Source organism: Talpa europaea (genome assembly GCF_964194135.1).
Source record: "Talpa europaea genome assembly, chromosome: 10".
Classification (NCBI taxonomy): Eukaryota; Metazoa; Chordata; class Mammalia; order Eulipotyphla; family Talpidae; genus Talpa; species Talpa europaea.
The window spans coordinates 88,884,601-88,902,705 of NC_140077.1; the positions used below are offsets into that span (position 1 = coordinate 88,884,601).

At 43.4% G+C, this 18,105-nt stretch overlaps 1 protein-coding gene across 3 annotated transcripts in view; it reads left to right on the top strand.

Moving 5' to 3' along the window:
* The window catches only part of SLC30A10 (solute carrier family 30 member 10), a gene marked incomplete at both ends in the record, with an annotated part of 33,560 nt that extends 24,860 nt beyond the window's left edge, over window positions 1-8,700 (top strand). For all 3 annotated transcript variants that reach the window (XM_084246164.1, XM_084246162.1, XM_084246163.1), the window contains 2 exons: window positions 4,247-4,486; window positions 8,201-8,700. In XM_084246164.1, coding sequence (XP_084102290.1) covers window positions 4,247-4,486; window positions 8,201-8,700 — 740 coding nt within the window. The remainder of the gene's footprint in view (window positions 1-4,246; window positions 4,487-8,200) is intronic.
* Window positions 8,701-18,105: the final 9,405 nt, after the last annotated feature.

Genomic DNA, 18,105 nt, shown 5'->3' on the forward strand with positions numbered 1-18,105 from the left:
AATAGGATCAAACCAACACCTGAAAAATCTGACCACAGTGTCAGAAAGATAATTAGCCCTTTCACATTTCAGCATCTATCTACATGGATAAATAATTACCTAGACATTGTTTGAAATTTCCTTCAATGAGGTGTTTCTTTAGTTTTCTTGGGTTTTCTCCCAAGAAGAAACATCACTCATTCTTCTATAATCACTTGTTAGTGCCTGGTGCTAACACACTGTGTTTCCTGTGTCAGCAGCTTTTCCAAGTGTTAAGATGTGACTCAAATTTTAACTTATGTCACATTGCCCATTCATGTAATATGCCTGTGTTTTTGAGTTTTGTTTTCATCTGAAGACAGCAGATGAGGGCTACATGCTGAGGGGCCCTGGCTGGGCAAAGCCCCCTGGTGAGCGTTAGGGCTGACAGAGCTGTCTAGAAATGGGCCATTTTTGTCTCTCAGATCATCCTCCCAGATTTCTCTTTGGGAATCACAGATGGGAGCAGCAGGACCTCAGAAACCTTTACTGCATTTGGAATAAGGCTAACAGTGCTGCAGCCCAGGGCTTGCTGTTGTAGTGCCCACATTCCTTTCTAGATATTTCTGCCCCTCTTTGCACCCCTTCCCTGCCCTTCCCCCCCCACCCTACCCCCTCATCCTTCCATTTAATGTGCACATCTAACGTGAAGCATATCAGACAGGCAGATGTGATTTGGGTTCTGCCTCTACCTTGTGCCAGCTGGGGACCTTGGGCAAGTAACCTCTGGGTACCTCAGTGGAGGCAGCAAGAGACAACCACTGGGTGGTTGTAAGTTCCATGAGTGATGGGAAGAGCCCAGAGCACCCACTTCATAAAGGGTGTCCATTGTCCTCCACACCTGTGGGCCAGTCACGTGTCATGGCAATTTCCCAGAGAAATCGGATGCACTCAGAGAGGTGGAGAGCTTTAATTGTCACACTGGTGGGCTCAGTGGGATAGCTCCCAAAAGTCTGAGCCTGGAAGAACAGAAATGGCAGGGTTTTATGCAGTTTGTATGAGGAAACTTGTCACTCCATCCATTATAACATAAGCATTTTTTATTGTTTGGGAAGAGGGTCAAGGTAGCCATTGCTGCTACTGTGGGCAAGCAAAACACTGCAGGAACTTTCCTTTCCAGCAAGCAGCAGAGTCCATGCAGCAGACTCCAAGCAGCAGACCTAGCAACTTCCTGCTCCAATGTGCACTTATATCTCTGTTTTAGATGCTCCAGAACTGAGATGGGCAAGGCCGATATTAGTATCACCCCCATTTTGCAGACGGGGATCTAGTGTCTCAGCATTAGACTTTCTCCAGATTTATGGCTCATCAGATTGTCAGATTCTGTGACTCCCTCTCAGCATACTTGACTCCAGCCTGGCCCCACCGGTTTGTCCTCCAACCTCAGCCTCCCTGAATTCTGTGCCTGGAGCACCTTCTCTCTGCTGGTTGCAGACTGTCTCCCCTTCAGAGTCCTGTCCCCAGAAGCCTTCCCTAAACTCCCCTCTCAGGGATGCGTCCCCCAGCACCCCAGGTTATGGGTAACTTATCTCAGAATTGCTAGTGGAAGGTGGTTCTGGAGGATGAGGACCTGCCTTCATCATCTTTGCCTGGGAGGCCGGGAAACACATGGCAAGATTCAACCTCAAAAATTGAATGAAATTGATGCTTTCAGCAGCTTTTCAATCTAAAAGTATGATAGTTTGGGTGATAAAATCAATTTAGTAGCATGTGATCAGCAATTAGAAAATAAACGAAAATGGACAGAAACTGAATAGATAACAATAATAAATTGTAGGTCAGGATAGGTTTTATTTTAGTCTGTGCATGTGCCTGTGCTAGGGTGCCAACTATGTTTTTATTGTGGATTATGAGAAAAACAAGATTGAAAGCTATTTTATTTTGTTTTTTAAAGATTTATTTGTTTATGCATACAAGAACTGGGGTACAGGCCAGAGGTGTAGGGGGTAAGTGGATTCACCAGAGACAGAGTGGGGAACAGAACAGGCAGACTGACTGAAATACACTGCTGAGGGGAGCAGAGGGTGAGACAGGAGAGGTCTGCTGCACCATGTGGGTAGCTCCCTGGCCAGGGATCAAACTCGTGCTGCAGTCTCTGCAGATAGCTTAATAGTGCTGGGACTTAACCCCTGTGCCACCAGGGAGGCCCCCTTGAAAACTATATTATATAATTGTTAGGAGCGAATAGTGAGCTTTATCAGAAGGAAAACCTGAAATTGGAGCTTAAGGCTTATATGAGCGGATGCACAATGGCTCTCTAGCAGACAACTCAGACTCAAAGACCTGGCCTCGAAAACTTTCTGCTTTGTGATCATGGATAAGTTGTATAGCTTCTCCGTGCCTCAGTTTCCTCATTTGCAAAATGGAGAGAGTAACCACCTCAGGGAATCATTAAGATTTAATGTGTACACAAGTGGTTGAGCGAGCGCTGTGAAGCTGTCCGCAGCCTCTGCAGTGGCAGACCTCGCCTGGCTCTCCCGCTGCTCCCCTCAGCAGCGTATTTCAGTCAGTCTGCCTGTTCTGTTCCCCCCTCTGTCTCTGGTGAATCCTCTCATCCTCCTGCAGATCTGGCCTTTACCCCGGTTCTTGTATAAATAAATCTTAAAAAAAAAGATTTAATGTGTAAATAGTGTAGTGTACTTAAAATAGCTTGGTGCATACACAGGAGCAGTTATTATTAAGTGAAAGATAGTTACTGTTTCATTGGCTGCCTGCATCTTACCGTCTTCCAGTGCTCAAGTGGGAACAAAGGAAAAGGAGTGTGTGTTCCCACCTCCTTACTTAGAGTGAACAGAAGCACAGTGTAGAGAATAACAGCCCATCCAGGCAAAGAAAATGAGGTCTCAAGTGCATATAGGAAATATTTGATCTTCACCTCTTTTAAAAATTATGGACTTGATTTTTTACAGTTTTAATTCAAGTAACATGGGTTTATACCATTTTATAGGTTTTAGGTGTGCAGTATCATAATTCAAAATCTGTATATTCTACCTTATGCTCTCCTCCAAAAGTCAAGTCTCTGTCCTCCACCATGCGCTCACCCCCTTCCCCTGATGTACCCTCCCTCACTTTGATAATCACCATTTTGTTCTCATAATGTAACAGAGTTTGCTTTTGTTTTGTTTCCTTGGTCTTATTTTGGTTAATTTTATTTTTTATTGAGGTCATACTGTTTCACACCTTACATGGTTTAGAGCTATAAGGTCTGGTCTCTTCAGATGATTGTTACACACCACACCACCACCAAAGCCCATAATTCTCCACATCACACCACCACCAATACACCCATAATTCTCCACCTCCATCCATGGGACCTCCTCCTCCCTGTCTTTCTGTTTCTGTGGTAGCATCTTCTATTAAGGTTAGAGCTTTGATCTTGGGGTCTTCCTACAAGAGATGTAGACCACCTCTTGGGAATGTTTTGAGTTTCCCTGGGGGCTCAGGACAGGCTGGAATGTGAGAGGTACCTGTGGAGGTGGAGGAGGAGAGGGCACAGAATTAGAAAATGGACCAGTGCATATATTTATTGAATCAGGATCCTATTGCCAGAAGTAAATACTGAGCAAGACGGAAATCTGGGGATTCTTTTTATTCCTGTACTTTTTGGGGGAGAAAGTTGCCACAAATTACATCTAGTGTTTATGGAATGTGCTTTTCCCTAGGATGCTACTCAGAATTTGAGAAGGGAAGAACTAGCCCAATTAAAGCATCTTCCAAGGGAGACTAGTAGCCACTAGGGAGTTGTTAGTATTTTTGATAGTTATTAATCTACTGGGTGGGTCTTTGGGATACCTGGAGACACACACCTGACTTTTCTTAATCTGCATGCCTTCTTCTGGAGCAGCGCTTTGGAAACCCTTATGTGTATCTGAATCATCTGGGCTCTTATGAAAATGCAAAATCAGATTCAGAAGCTTCTAGGGTGGGGCCAGAGCATGTTCATTTTTTACAAACTCCCAGATGATGCTGGTCTCAAACCATACTTTGAATAGTAAGATTCTGCTGTTGTTTTTGTAAATTTTTCATTTAAACTTTAGAATCCTTCTGGGAAGTATTTCATCTGATTCACTAAATCTCAGTTTTGCCTGTGTCTAGCAAGCCATTGGACACACAGAGCCTCTTGGCAGGGATTGCATGCCTTCCTTATCATAACTGAAACCTTTAGAACCAGTTCCCTTCCTTACATATCTGTGAAATAAAAAGCCACGATCTTTCTTTCTCGCGGCAGGTGTACTATTGCATGTGATGGGAGACGCCCTGGGATCGGTGGTGGTGGTGATCACAGCCATCATCTTCTATGTGCTCCCCCTGAGGCGTGAAGACCCCTGTAACTGGCAGTGCTACATCGACCCCAGCCTGACGGTCGTCATGGTCATCATCATCTTGTCATCAGCCTTCCCGCTCATCAAGGAGACCGCTGTCATTCTGTTGCAGATGGTCCCCAAGGGTCTCAACATGGAAGAGCTGAGTAAGTGTGACCTCTGGTCTAGAACCCAGACCCCCCAGGATACAGAGTGGGGCTTGACTTAGGCACCCTGAAATGTTTTCATCACCAAGCAGTAGAGACAGTTATCAAAGGGTTGGTAGCTTTGAAAGATGACTCAGAGTTCTGAGAGCCAAAGGGCATTGGCAGCCCATGATTCTCTGATTCAGTTGCAAATATTCTAGACTGTGCTTGGGCAATACATATTTCTGTCTAATTACCTTCATGTGAAAGATTTATATCAATCAAATGAGGCTACTTCTGCCAAGAACTTGACTTTTAATCTTATTCTGAAAACATAAATCATCTGTATTCCAGATCCTGCTTTCTAATTTTTTTTTTTTTTAATGGGCAGACAAGCTCCAGGTCTCTTAAAACACTGTAAAAAGGACAGTGCTTGAAATTCAGGTCATTCGTGCCCTCATTCGCCAGTGAATCTGTTTCTTTGCTTCTCTCTCAAACAAAGGTCAAACTTGCGCTTTTGCTATGAGCATTAAAATTTCTAAATGGGAACTGTCCAGATGTGGACGAGAAGCTGATGGTGCAGCTTTATTTTCCTTGTCTAAATGGAAATTGTGTTTTTATAGCAAACAAGGCTTCATGCATATTGACTTTGTTCTTTCTATCATTGTTCCACCAACGAGCCAGTCACAGGAAACAGCCCAGGTCCATTCACTCTGAGGCTGAAAGTCTGAGGGCCTTATTTCATGACAGATACCTGAACTTGGATTTTAATGAACCTTAATCTGTTGTATGCCCTTAGCTAGCCTCTCCCCATGAAGGCGTGATTTATAAAGTGACTTCTCTGAAGGTCGTCGACCTGCCTGCCTTTGTTCAAAAGTACCCATCAGTACCTTTGCCAAGAGCTGTTGCTCCTCTCAGATCTTTCTCCCGTTCCAAGTTTTTGGCTTCTTTGGCCACATAGCTTAGTTTATGTCTCTGAGTGTCAGTCAGGTGTGGTTAGCTGTCTGGCTGCTTTAATGGACAGAGTGAAAATAATCACCCTCCTGGGCCTTCTTGTGGCCTAGGGGTTAAGTCTCAGCGCTATCACCTCTGCTGACTGAGTTCGATCCCTGGCCAGGGAGCTAATCTACATGGCACAGCAGACCTCCCCTGTCTTACCCCCTGTTCCCCTCAGCAGTGTATTTCAGTAAATCTGCGTGCTCTGCTCCCCACTTTGCTTCTGGTGGATCCTCTCACCCTCCACACCTCTGGTCTACACCCCAGTTGTTTTCAGAAAAGTAAAGATAAAATTAAAAAAAAATCAGCCTCCATTTCCTTCATACCAGTGCCCGGTAGAGGAGGAGGGAGGCTGGAAGGTGCACCTGGAGCAGATGGGTGGCATTCCTTTGCCTTCCAGGGGCTTGCTTCCCAGTTGAAGAAACAAAATGAACAGACAGAACAATTTGTGGTATTCATTGGCTTATATTCCTTTTAGCCAAGTGACATATATTTAAATATATTAAAAATAGATTAATAAAAATATAAAAATTAATACATTAATAATAAATAATAAAATTAATAATAAAATTAATAAAAATATTAAAAAATAGATTGAAAAATAGCAACACTTTTTTTTTTTAAATAATAAATTTTATTTTTATATTCTCCCATACAATTGCAAATGCCCCATTCTGACCCCAATCCTTCCCCTCCCGCCCCCCACCCCCCAAAAAGTGTCTCTGGTTCATAGTTTTTTGTTGATTTTGATTTTCACTTTCTTATATTCATTTTCCTGGTCCCTTATTTAAGTTTTCTGGATTCCTGCTATGAGTGAGACCATCCGGTATTTTTCTTTTTCTTTTTGGCTTATTTCACTGAGCATGATCCCTTCCAGCGCCATCCATGTTGCAGCAAATTGCATGTGTTTATCTTTTTTGAATGCTGAGTAATATTCCATGGTATATATGTACCACATCTTCTTGATCCAGTCATCTATTTTTGGGCATTTGGGCTGTTTCCAAAGCTTAGCTATTGTAAATTGTGCTGCTATAAACATAGGGGTGCAGGTGTTCTTTGGAATTGATGTTTCTGTGTCCTTTGGGCAAATACCTAGGAGTGGAATTGCTGGATCATATGGAAGCTCTATGTTTAGTAGGTCCAGAAATCTCCACACAGCTCTCCATAGTGGTTGGACCAGTTTGCACTCCCACCAACAGTGCGGAAGAGTTCCTTTTTCTCCACACCCTCGCCAACATTTGTTGTTGAAAAATAGCAACACTTTAATGCCACTTAATGGCCAAAGTTTAGCTGGCTACAGGGTCTTTGCTCATAATCACTGTTCTACCATCTCTCTAAACACATACTCACCTTAGAAAGTATGGAAAAAATCAAAGATCCTTAATAAAAAAATAGAAATCTCTCATTATCCTACCACCCAAAAATATTTTTTGTGAATGTATACTGATATTTATATGAAAGAAGGAAAAACATCATGCCATATATATATATAGTTTAGTTTATTTGAAAGCACCTCCTATATCCTTTCTCATCTTAAAATAGGCAACCTACATATTAATTACTTCATAATAGTTTATTATATAATTGATTTAATGATTTCCTTGTTATTTCCATTTTTTCATTAGTACAGAGAGTCTTGCTCAGGCCATTTTTGTACATAAGTATTTGGTTATTTCCTTTAGGAAATACCTAGTGCTGGAAATACTGATAAGGTTTTTTTTTGTTGTTGTTGAACATGGTTTTTTTAAATTAATTAATTTATTTATACATTTATTTACTTATGGATGCAAGAACTGGGGTACAGGCCAGATGCACGGGAGAGTGAGAGGATTCACCAGAGACAGAGTGGGGAACAGAACAGGCAGACTGACGAAATACTCTGCTGAGGGGAGCAGTGGGCAAGACAGGAGAGGTCTGCTGCGCCATGTGGGTTGCTCCCTGGCCAGCCGGGGATTGAACTCATGCTATAGAGGCTGCAGATAGCTTCATAGGTTGCGTCTTAACCCCTTGCGCCACCAGGGAGGCCCTGTTTTTTTTTATTTTTGTTGAACATTATATAGGTTTCAGGTGTACAGCATTATAATCAGTGCCTTTTGCCACCAGAAGTCTAGTTTCCACCCTTCACCATATTTTCGATGCAGATTGCCATCGAAAGCAGCCCACTTATCCTTCCGAGGGCTGTCCACGCACATGTCTACCCCTTGGAACCTCAGCCACTCTGAGCTTCTCTGTTGTTTGTTCAGCTTATTTTCTTGCTCTGCCTTTTCTGGGTGAAAAAGCATGTGGCAGAAGAATTCAGAGGGAGAGAAAGGCTAACAGGAAAAGGAGTGTCTGTTTTTCTTTTCTTTTTTTAAAAAAGATATTTATTTATACAAGCACTAGGGTACAGTCAGAAGCACAGGAGGGTGAAAGAATTCACCAGAGCCGGAGCGTAGAACAGAACAGGCAGACTGATGAAGTACACTGCTGAGGGGAGCAGCGGGCGGCTGGAGAGGTCTGCGCGCCATGTGGGACCCTCGCCGGTGGCCGGGGATTGAACTGGCGCTGCAGAGGCTGTGGGCAGCTTCACAGCCCAGCGCTCAACCGTTGCGCCACCGGGGAGGCCCAAGTGTCTGTTTTTCTTGCTGTCGCCCGCAGTAAATCACTCTGATGAGAGATCTAGAAGGGTCCATGCCGCTCCTGCGGCTCTGGGTTGTGGTCCCAGTGCTCACCCAGGCTGTTTGCTCTTCCGTGTTCTAGTGAGCAAGCTCTCTGCCGTGCCTGGGATTAGCAGTGTGCATGAGGTGCACGTCTGGGAACTTATAAGTGGAAAGATCATCGCCACCCTGCACATCAAGTGCCAGAAGGACCGGGGCTATAAGGAGGCCAGTGCCAAGATTCGAGAAATCTTCCACAAGGCAGGAATCCACAACGTGACCATCCAGTTTGAAGACGTGGACTTGGAGGAACGGCCAGAGCAGAAGGACTTGCAGCTGCTCTGCAGCTCCCCCTGCATCGCCAAGGGCTGCGCCAAGCACCTGTGCTGTCCTCCTGGGGCTCTGCCGCTGGCCCATGTCAACGGCTGTGCGGAGCACAATGGCGGGCCCCCCCTGGATGCAGGCCACGGTGACAGCCTTTGCAGGCGGGAAGCCCCAGAAGTGGCGATCGAAGTGTCTTTGGATGGCCATCTGCGTGATCATGGACAGGCTGTTACCATAGCTCAGGAGGACCAGCATTATGTCAACAGCACCCATTTTTAATCTGGTAGTGCCGAAACAGACTATATGGACCAGGCACTTCAAGCTGCCCATGTGGCCGGTGGAAGAGCAGTGGCGTGGGGGCACAGACCACACTGGCACTGTGCCCTCTGTGTGCCACCTGGGTGGTCTTTGGGGATGTGAGCTGGACGTGTCTTGATTTGGAGGTGACTGATAACCCCACTATATCACCCTGGGGGTCTCATTCTGCTCTTCAGCTGCTTTGCTTTGAACCTCAGTTTCCAGAAACACTTGTCTATCTATCAGCGACGGGATGCCTGAGACTCAATGACTGGACTTGGGATTCAAAGTTGTTTTGTTTTAAATGCATTAGAACTTCTGACTCTCAGGTGAGCTCACAGCCAAGTACATCGAACAGACTTAGCCAGTATCGCTATTTTTTTTCACATTCCACTGGAAGATCATAAAAGAGGAAAATTACAGACTTTTTTCTTTACTTGTTTTGGAATAAATGTAAAATGAATACCTATTAAGGTAGAAAATATTCTCAGCACATCAGTGGAAGAAGAGTTTATTGGACCGGGGGGGAGGGGGGGGAGGAGGGAAAGGAGGAGGAAGAAAATGCTTTTGGGGTCACCTCTTTATTTTATGGGGTGGAGAGAAAACTAATGTTTACTTTTTGCTGCAAACTGAGCTACACCTATACATAGGGTATTTCAAATGTTTAAATATAAAAAATACTTTTTTTCCCCACTTGCAAGCGTGGGACTATTTCTACTTCCTAAGTTTGACATAAGTACTTATTTATGTCCTTTGGAGTCACTGGTTCAAATCTCCTTCAAGACTTCTTTTATATGATCACATTGATCTGGTAGCCTCTGCCAGGAGAAAATGAGTATTCCTGCGATAGAAGAATATGTGAAATCAAGTATTCATTTCTGTCAAAAAATAAGCTAGATGGACTTTTCTTTAATTAGATGTATTTTCAAGTATTTATTATCATTGCCCGCTAGTAACTTGTTGAAAAGTATGTGTCCAAGGGGAAATGGGAATGAATGTAATGGTCATCTGCCTTTGATGTGTTTTGAGGAGCCTGCCCTTTTATCGTATCAAGTTCAAATAAATGTATTTGAATCCGAATAGAATCCATGACCAAACTATGTTAATATTGGAGAAGCATCTGTCATGTCTTTAATTAGTTGTTTAGGCAACAATATTTTAATCAGGACAGTCTCAACATGGCTATGAGAACAGAGTGGTGTCTTACTAAAAAGCTGGAATCTTCTTTAATGGGTGCAAAATTGACTGAAGGAGGCTCTCATTTCTTTGATTTGAGACACTCACAGTTTTTCAGCCCCAACACCATTGAACCATGTGATAGCCTCAGATTCTAAGGCTGAAATAAGGACCTGTGATCAGTAGGGTAGGGATTTTTTTATTCCTTGAAAATTTATCTGATGAACTAGGTAAAGAGAAAAATGCCTAGATATAATTTTATCCCTAGGAGTTTATTAAGGTATATATAGCTAAAAGGGGGCTAGAATATAATAAGACTCTTCACTTGCAATATTAAGAAATAAAGCTGGTGTTCACACAAAAGAGGGGTGTCTCCATAAAACTTGCCAGGGTGAAATGTGGGTCATATCCTCCTAGATAAGTGTTGGTTGAAATCCCTTGATGGAGCCCTAAAAGAAATTTATCTCGCACTTCAAAATTGGAGGTTCTAATTTGATTCTGTATGATTCCGTTTCTTTCGAAAGGGAGAAATTGTAATTTTATAGCTTTTGTGCAGCTGGCTAAAGGAATGCATACTAGTTTATATTTGAGTAATGTTGTTTAATTAAACTCTGAAGTATTTGCCTGGAAAGGATAAGGTACTTAATTCCAATATAATTAAATTTAACCTCCGAAAAGTATCTTGACAGACACTTATGCACATACCAAAATCTGGAGTAGTGTCAACAGGAAATAATACCTTTTTATTTTATTTTAATTTTATTATTTTTTAATATTAATTTTTAAATTTTTTAAAATTTTTTACATCATGGAAATAATACCTTTTTAGAAGAGTTGGGCTGAGTGCATTTAATTACGTCCAAACAAACTATTTTTGTTTTGGTTTAGGCAGGTGGCTGCTGTTGTCATCTCAGGCACCATGATACCTGCGGTCTGGTTTTTTCACTCTTTAGTTGTCCTACATTTTAATTTCCCCACAAGGAAATGCAATAGTTCCTTTTGCCGTTTGAATTAGCCCTGCTGGAGGCAGTAGTTTGAAACAACCCTGTTTTTCTCTGAGATTAGGAAAAAACCTTCCTTCCATTTAGTGTTCTTGTACAGTTAGGTTAATGCTGTACAGTTAGGTTAATTCCAGAAATTTCTCTGTTTTGTTTTTTAAAAAGATTTATTTATCTGTGCACAAGAACTGGGGTCTAGGCCAGAGGTGCAGAGGGTGAGAGGATTCACCAGGTTCAGAGTGGAAAGCAGAACAGGCAGATCTACTGAAACACACTGCTGAGGGGAGCAGCAGGCGAGACAGGAGAGGTCTGCTGTGCTATGTGGGTCACTTCCCTGGCCAGGGATCGAACTCGTGCTGCAGATAGCTTTATAGTGCGGAGACTTAACCCCTTGTGCTACCAGGAGGCCCATTTTCCTGTTTTTGTTTTGTTTTGTTTTGTTTTTTTAAGAGCTGAAAATGATTTTTAAAATGTCAAGGGCACTCTCTATGTGTTGTATCGGGTCAGACATCCTGCATGCTAACATGGAGGACACAGAGTAGCACTGCCTGCTTCCCTCCTGCGCTCCATGTCTGCAGACAGTGTCAGCTCTGCGTTATTTCAGCACCAGCTATAGAAGTGCTATGTCTGCTTTTGTTTTCCAACTGCCAACTTTGCTCATGAAGATAGAGGTTATTTTTTTTCTATGGTATTTGGCCAATATGAATGTCCCTAGGGCATTATGGTAGTCATTCAACTATGCTCCATGGTTGATGGAAAAATACATTCTCTCCTGAATTTTTTGATAAATTATCAACAAAATAGGGAATCCAAAAATATCAAAAAGATTTATTACTTTTTTCTTTGCCACCAACTGGCCAAATTCTAGTTCAAACTCCAAAGTTCATTAGGAATGGGTACTTTAAATGTCAAAGAAATCATGGAGGAAGATTTTGAATCATAATAGATCATAACAGCTGCCCAGTGAGGTAGTAAGAGCTTCTGCTCTGCTTTCTTGGCCTCAGCCTCGGCATTTGTGGCATTTCGAGAGGGGTAATTCTTTGTTGGGAGGGACTGGCCTGTGCATTGTAGGATATTTAGCAGCATCTCTGGCATCTACTCTTTAGGTGCTAGGCTGTGACAATCAGAAATGTGTCCAAGTTGTGACAATCAGAAATGTGTCCGGATATTGCCACATTTCCCTTGGGGGACAAATGTGCCCCTTAGTTCTGAACCACTGGCTTAACCCAAGGGTAATGAAAGATCTTGTTGAGGAAATCCCTTCTGGAATCCAGCAATCCTTTCATACAATCGATTCTACAGAATTCACTCTTAAAAAAATAATTTTAAAGATGAGATCAAACGATTCTTAAACATTACAGCTGTCTCTAAGTAGGCACTTCAGACAGCTCAAGAAAAAACATAATTTGAAAAAAAGTCCTTACAAATCTGACTCCACAGACCAGTCATCAGAACAGTGAATGGAATGAAGAAGCAAGCACTTGCTCTCTCTGCTCTGAGATGATCCTGCAGATCATGGATATTTTCAGCTTGATGAACCTACTGCTGAATGAAACTCCATAGTATCAATACCACTGATTATTGGAATAAGTTCTTCCTCACTTTCTAAACTTGATGAAATTTCCTGTTATTGGTTCCTGGCAAGCAGCTCATCTTAGTGTTAATGGCAAATTCAGGTATTTTAAATTCTTTATTGTTTATAGATAACCTAGCCCTTTGCCAAATGATACCCATTTTCCCCAAGGGGACACAATACATTTGCTGCTTTAAAATTTTCCTGTTTTGACTCTATCTTCACATTTTTGCAATTCATCCTGCAAAAAAGACTGATTTGGAAACAAATGAGAAAAGCTGACCTGGTCAGGGCTTCGAGTTTACCTGAGTAGTGATCACAACTGCATGCTTGTGCTGTCCCTCTGTCACCCACCTGCAAATTGTCATTGTCTGTGCTTCTGAGTGAATTTGCTTGTGAGTAGCCATGAGTTGGACAGAAGAGATGGAATCAGGAAATCAGTCTTGAAACTTGAGACCAGCCACAATCCTCATGTCACCTAAATGCTCCTGTGAATTTGGAATTTAGTTGATGCACATGTCATTTTCTGAAGCTTCTCTTTTCAGGTGTTTTGTTTGGGACCTTTTTGTTGCCATGGAACTTTCTTGAGTATTGCTAGATGGACCCACTGCCAACTTTTGGTACAAAGCCAGGTCAGAGAGACTGAACCTGGCTAATGGAAATAATCCAGTTCTAATGGAAATAATCCAAGAAGGACAATGATTTTCAAGGCAAGTGACCCCTTTCTGGAGGTCTGAAATCATGTTACAGTATTGTGGAGTTTCGTTGCTTTAGTCTTCCTTCTTTCTTTACAGGCGATTTTGCCAAAGTATAGTTGCACATTTGGGAGAATTATTAAAACTAAGATATGAAGTTTGAATAACTCATCCCTCATTGCATGTGAAAACCTGCGATGTACATATGCATACCTTTAAGGTAAAAGATATTCAATGGTGCTGTAAATAAAAATTTTTAAAAAAATAAACACATGACTGAGCTATGTTTTGTGGGCATGAAACAAAAACTCCAAATAACTAAACTTCTGTCTTTCTCACTTAACTCTAGTCAGTTGATTCTTTAGTGACTCCTTGGTTGCTTTTAATCATTTGAGATTAATTCTGTCTGCTTTTGCTGTTATCTTCCACCCCTTCCTCTACCACCCTCAATGTCATGAAGTCCATCTTGGCAGAAATGTCAAATTGAACTCAGCTGCCTTACTTCCTGTAAACTGGGTTGATCTGGTTTTCTAGTGGGGACTCTTTGGCCCTGGGCTTGTGTTAGAGAGGCACTCCTGAGCTTAGGGCCCATGGAAAGGCCAGGCTTATTTTGGAGGGGCCCCATAGTTCTGGGAGTGCCTGCTATGAGTTAACAGTCATCTTTATGAATATTGTATCAGGAGAACAGTCTCCAGTTCTTTTGATTGCTTTTATCTATCACTCCAATGGTGAATCAGCATGTGCTGATTGTAAACCATGCACCAGTGATTCTTGCCTCTAAGGAGTACACAGTCTACTTGTAAAGCTAAGCAAGGCAGCCCAACTTTGTGAGCATTTAAGGAGAGCCTGGGGTGGCTGGGACATGGGCTGGGGTGGCTCTTGTGCTGGATGGGACTGGTGCTCAAATATGTACCATCCAAGTCCTGGGGCAGCATCTACAAAAGGAGAGGGCCACAGCATTTCATGCATATCAGCTTCCTCAAGCAATGATGTCTGCAGTGTGGAGCAGAGGACTGAACCCAGGACTTAGAGTACAGCTCAAACTGCTCTGTATGAGAGAGAACCTGCTTTTCCAACCCTGCCTAACATGTCTTCATAGCCTGTATATTGGTAACATACAATATACATTTGTGTATTTCGTGTCTCCCCCTCTACAATAAGACTTTGCATAAACCATCATCATGTTCTTCAGACCTTCCCACAGTGCTTAGGGCAATGCTTTCGGACTGGCATGTAGTAGTAGCTCAATAAATATTTATTGTATGAATGAGTAAATGAACAAATGGGTTCCATCCTTGGAGCTGCCAATTGCAGATTTTGGATACATGCTTTAATTTATCAAGCTTTAGTTTTCTTATCTGTGTATGAGACTAATGATGAAAATCTGGGTTACTTTCCTTGTGGGGCTGTTGGAAGAATTCTAGGAGATAAGACATGTGAAAGCAGATTTCAATGGCAATGGATTTTTATTATCTTATACTTTCAATCTGGTATTCACCTTTTTTTCTGGTTCTTATCCTGCCTTCTCTCATCTTTGTAATTCCATGTTGTCAATTATTTTAACATCATTTAATGCTAAATTGCACCAGAGAGTGAAACAATGGACATGAGTGAAAGTGAAGAATAAATGGCAAGGACCCTTCTAGGAGACCTGGCATTTGACAGTGGTCTTGGAGCAGTTCTGTGGGCGCAGAGAGGCAGAAGGAACTTCCAACTTGAAAGCTAAGATTTCAGCCTTTAGGCAGTTGTCCTGAAAGCTTTTGTACCTGGGATGGGTTGGGGTGAACAGGGGAAAAGCTAGGAAGAGAATATTGGGGGGAAACAATTTTATCGTCTGACTTCCTCTCCCTGCTATTCTGTGTTTCCTCCCATGCGTGCTCATCCTGAGCACCACCGCTGTCTCCGGTCCCGCTGTATCCTGAGTTCGCCTCCTATTGCTAAGGATGACTGTGCATATCCACGGAGAGTCTGCAGACACTCCAGATGCACTGGGAGTTCATCCCTATTCTAAAATCAGCTTTCCTGTTGGTTTCCGTGGGAGCTTCCTGTCTGCAATTGCCCCAGGCGCATACCCCCAGGCCAGCTTGAACCTTACTTCTTACTTTTGCCCTCACCCTCATCCTATGTTTCACTCCTCATCATGCTCAATTAATGTTCCCTTCAGGGGACTAGAGGTGTCAGTCACCTTTTCTATTCCTGTTTTCTCTCTCTCTCTCTCTCTCTCTCTCTTTCTTTCTCTCTCTTTCCCTTGGATTCACTTTATCTCTTTACACCTTTTACACCTGTGTTGGTACAGAAGTTCCTGGCCAGGCCCTTGCTTTCCTCCAAACTTCTTGACCATGCTTTTGCTTCCCTCTACTCCAGGAGGAGGGACACACTCACCAGCCCCTCGCCGAACGCCTCTATCACACAGTTCCCAAGTTTTATCTCCTTTAGCAGACAAGAAGGGCACACAGATACCTGTGGAAGTTCGAAAGCAGTGCATGGGTAGTCTCTGCGTGGACTAGCCAGTTGAGTTGTCTAACTTGGGGGCGGGTGTCACTATGCAGCCTGCTCCTTTTACGCTAAAAAGATATTTTCATTTTTCTTGAGTTTTGAGTTACATGGGCTGGTGACTTCCTTTCCTTTCCTTGCCCTCCCCCACTCCCACCCCACACCTCTCTCTCTGGTTCTCCCCTTCTCTGTGTGAGCACGTCACTGTCCCAAAGGGTGGTTTCCTGTGGGAGATCCATGGCCATCCCTCCATGCCTGGTGTCCTGATTCAGAAGCACAGTGTGGACCAGATATCCTGGATCTGGCTCATCTTTCTGTGAGGCCCAAAGGATGCTGGACTCTCCTTGGCTCCTGTTTTCACCACACGGTCACAAAAGTGGTGAATGGAGAGCCCAAGAACGTGGACATCATGTGGTTCTTCCAGCTTGGAGATGCCAGGGTAAATTTGCATGGGATTTAGAAGCACAGGGTAGTGTGGTATTTGGTCTACATTTTCTCAGGAAGGAGGAGGAGCAGATTCCCCCAGTGGTTGGTGCCACCAGAGGCCTGCAAAGTTGATAGTGAGCAGCTTTCCTGTCTGCCTCAGAAAACTGGACACCCCAGATCAGGCTGCAGGGCTGTGAAGTGGTGGCTGTCACCTGGTGGTTGAGGTTTCAGAAAAAAATGAATGTGATACTTTTGGAAGGAGCCACATTTGAGGTTCACTGTGTAGTTGTAGCTTTCTCTTGCCCAGCTTGACCTGGATGGCACTTCCTCAGGGAGGTACTTGATTTGGCCCACAGCCAGGCCAAAGTGAGGTGACAGGAAGAGCCATGCAGATTTTTATCGTAACAGTGAACACGTGCTGTGACACGTGCCGTGAATCCAGCCCGACGTGGTCTGGCCCACAGCCTGCCTATGCACAAACCTCAGGCTCACCACTCTTAGCTGCCGGGCCCCAGCAAGTATGTTGTCAGGAGATAAAAGTGGTTCTCTGGGTCATGTGTAAAATGGAGAAACATCAATTTCTGCTTCATGGTATTTTTGTGAGTGTTAAAGGGGATGTTCGTGTGGACCTCAGCCCAGGGTCTACTAGCGAAGAGCCCTCCAATGCCAGATCTTTAACTCACTGACCTCCTAGGTGAGATGTCCACTGTATTTATTTATGTGTTAACTTGCCACTTTCAGTGGACGTGCCAGAGTGTGTAGTGTAGACCACCCTGAGTGTCAGCCCCAGCAGTATAGACCTGATCACATGATCACTAAAATATCCCCAGACACCTCATTCTTAGGACATAAAATAGACCCCAACCTGAGAGGCTTCAATAGAATGTGGGGCTCCATTCAAGAGGATATTACCTCCAGGCCAGGGTGCACCTTCCACAGGAAAATTATTGCTTGAGGGCCCAGGGTTCTGGCTAGAGGCAGTGAGAGCTTCACCTGGAATCTGGGGAAACTCTTCTTCTGTCACTGCCCTCCAGCCAGAGACCACCAGGGATACACAAATGGGATGTCAGTGGTAGAAAAAATGGGATTCAGTGCAAATTGCAAAAAGGAGACTGGGCACCACTGGGGACTGTGCAACCTCTTAGCAAGTGTGTGTGCTCAAGGACTGATGAGAGTATTTGGGCTGTATGTGGCGACTTGGGGTGCATGGTGCGGATGTGGCCAGTAAAGGTTCATTCTAGGACTGGGTATCTGAATAAATCTTTCTCCAAGGCAGGAGGAACAAAGCCAGGCATTCACGTTCATTGGTAAAGGAGCATTTGCTCACAGAATCCAGCACCGGGTATGTCTGCATTTTTATGACTGGCAAGACTCTTTTTTTTTTTTTTTTTTTTGGTCTCCATTTAGCCAAGAGCATGGAGCAGCCAGTTATCTGTGCTAATGTTCTGAGAACTTATTTTTGTTCACCAGGAGAACCCCAGGCTCAGCTCTTGGGGCTCGGCCAGTGCAGGCAACACCCAGGTCCAGCTATATCAGCTTCCCGGTGGCTTTTGCTTATATTTTCAGTATGAATATATTTGTAGGTGTATTTTAGTGAGTCAGGTGATGGGCATCTGAATCTTAGTTGAAAGCCCACTGAGAAGCTGTGTAACCCGGGGCAAGTTACTTCACCTCTGGGAGTGTCAGTGTCTGCGACACTATCTAGTGAGGGATGTGAATTTTTTTTTTTTCAAGTCAGTTGTTTTACTTATTTATTTAGTTAATTAAAAAAAATTAGTAGTTCCCATAGTTCTCTCCTTGCATCCTTGTAGTTCTCGCACCACATCACCCATGAACCATCACCATATCCCTTGTGTTCATCCCTCCCCTGTTTTGCCCCCATCTCTCCCCTGCCTTTGCTGTATGCCCTAGTTCTATGGTCAGCTTGCTAGTTTTGATTTTTTCTTGGGTTGTGAAATTTAAATGAGATAATGCCTGTTTCTGTTCAGTCAGGGCTGGTAAAACATTCGCTGTTTTTGCTGAGTCC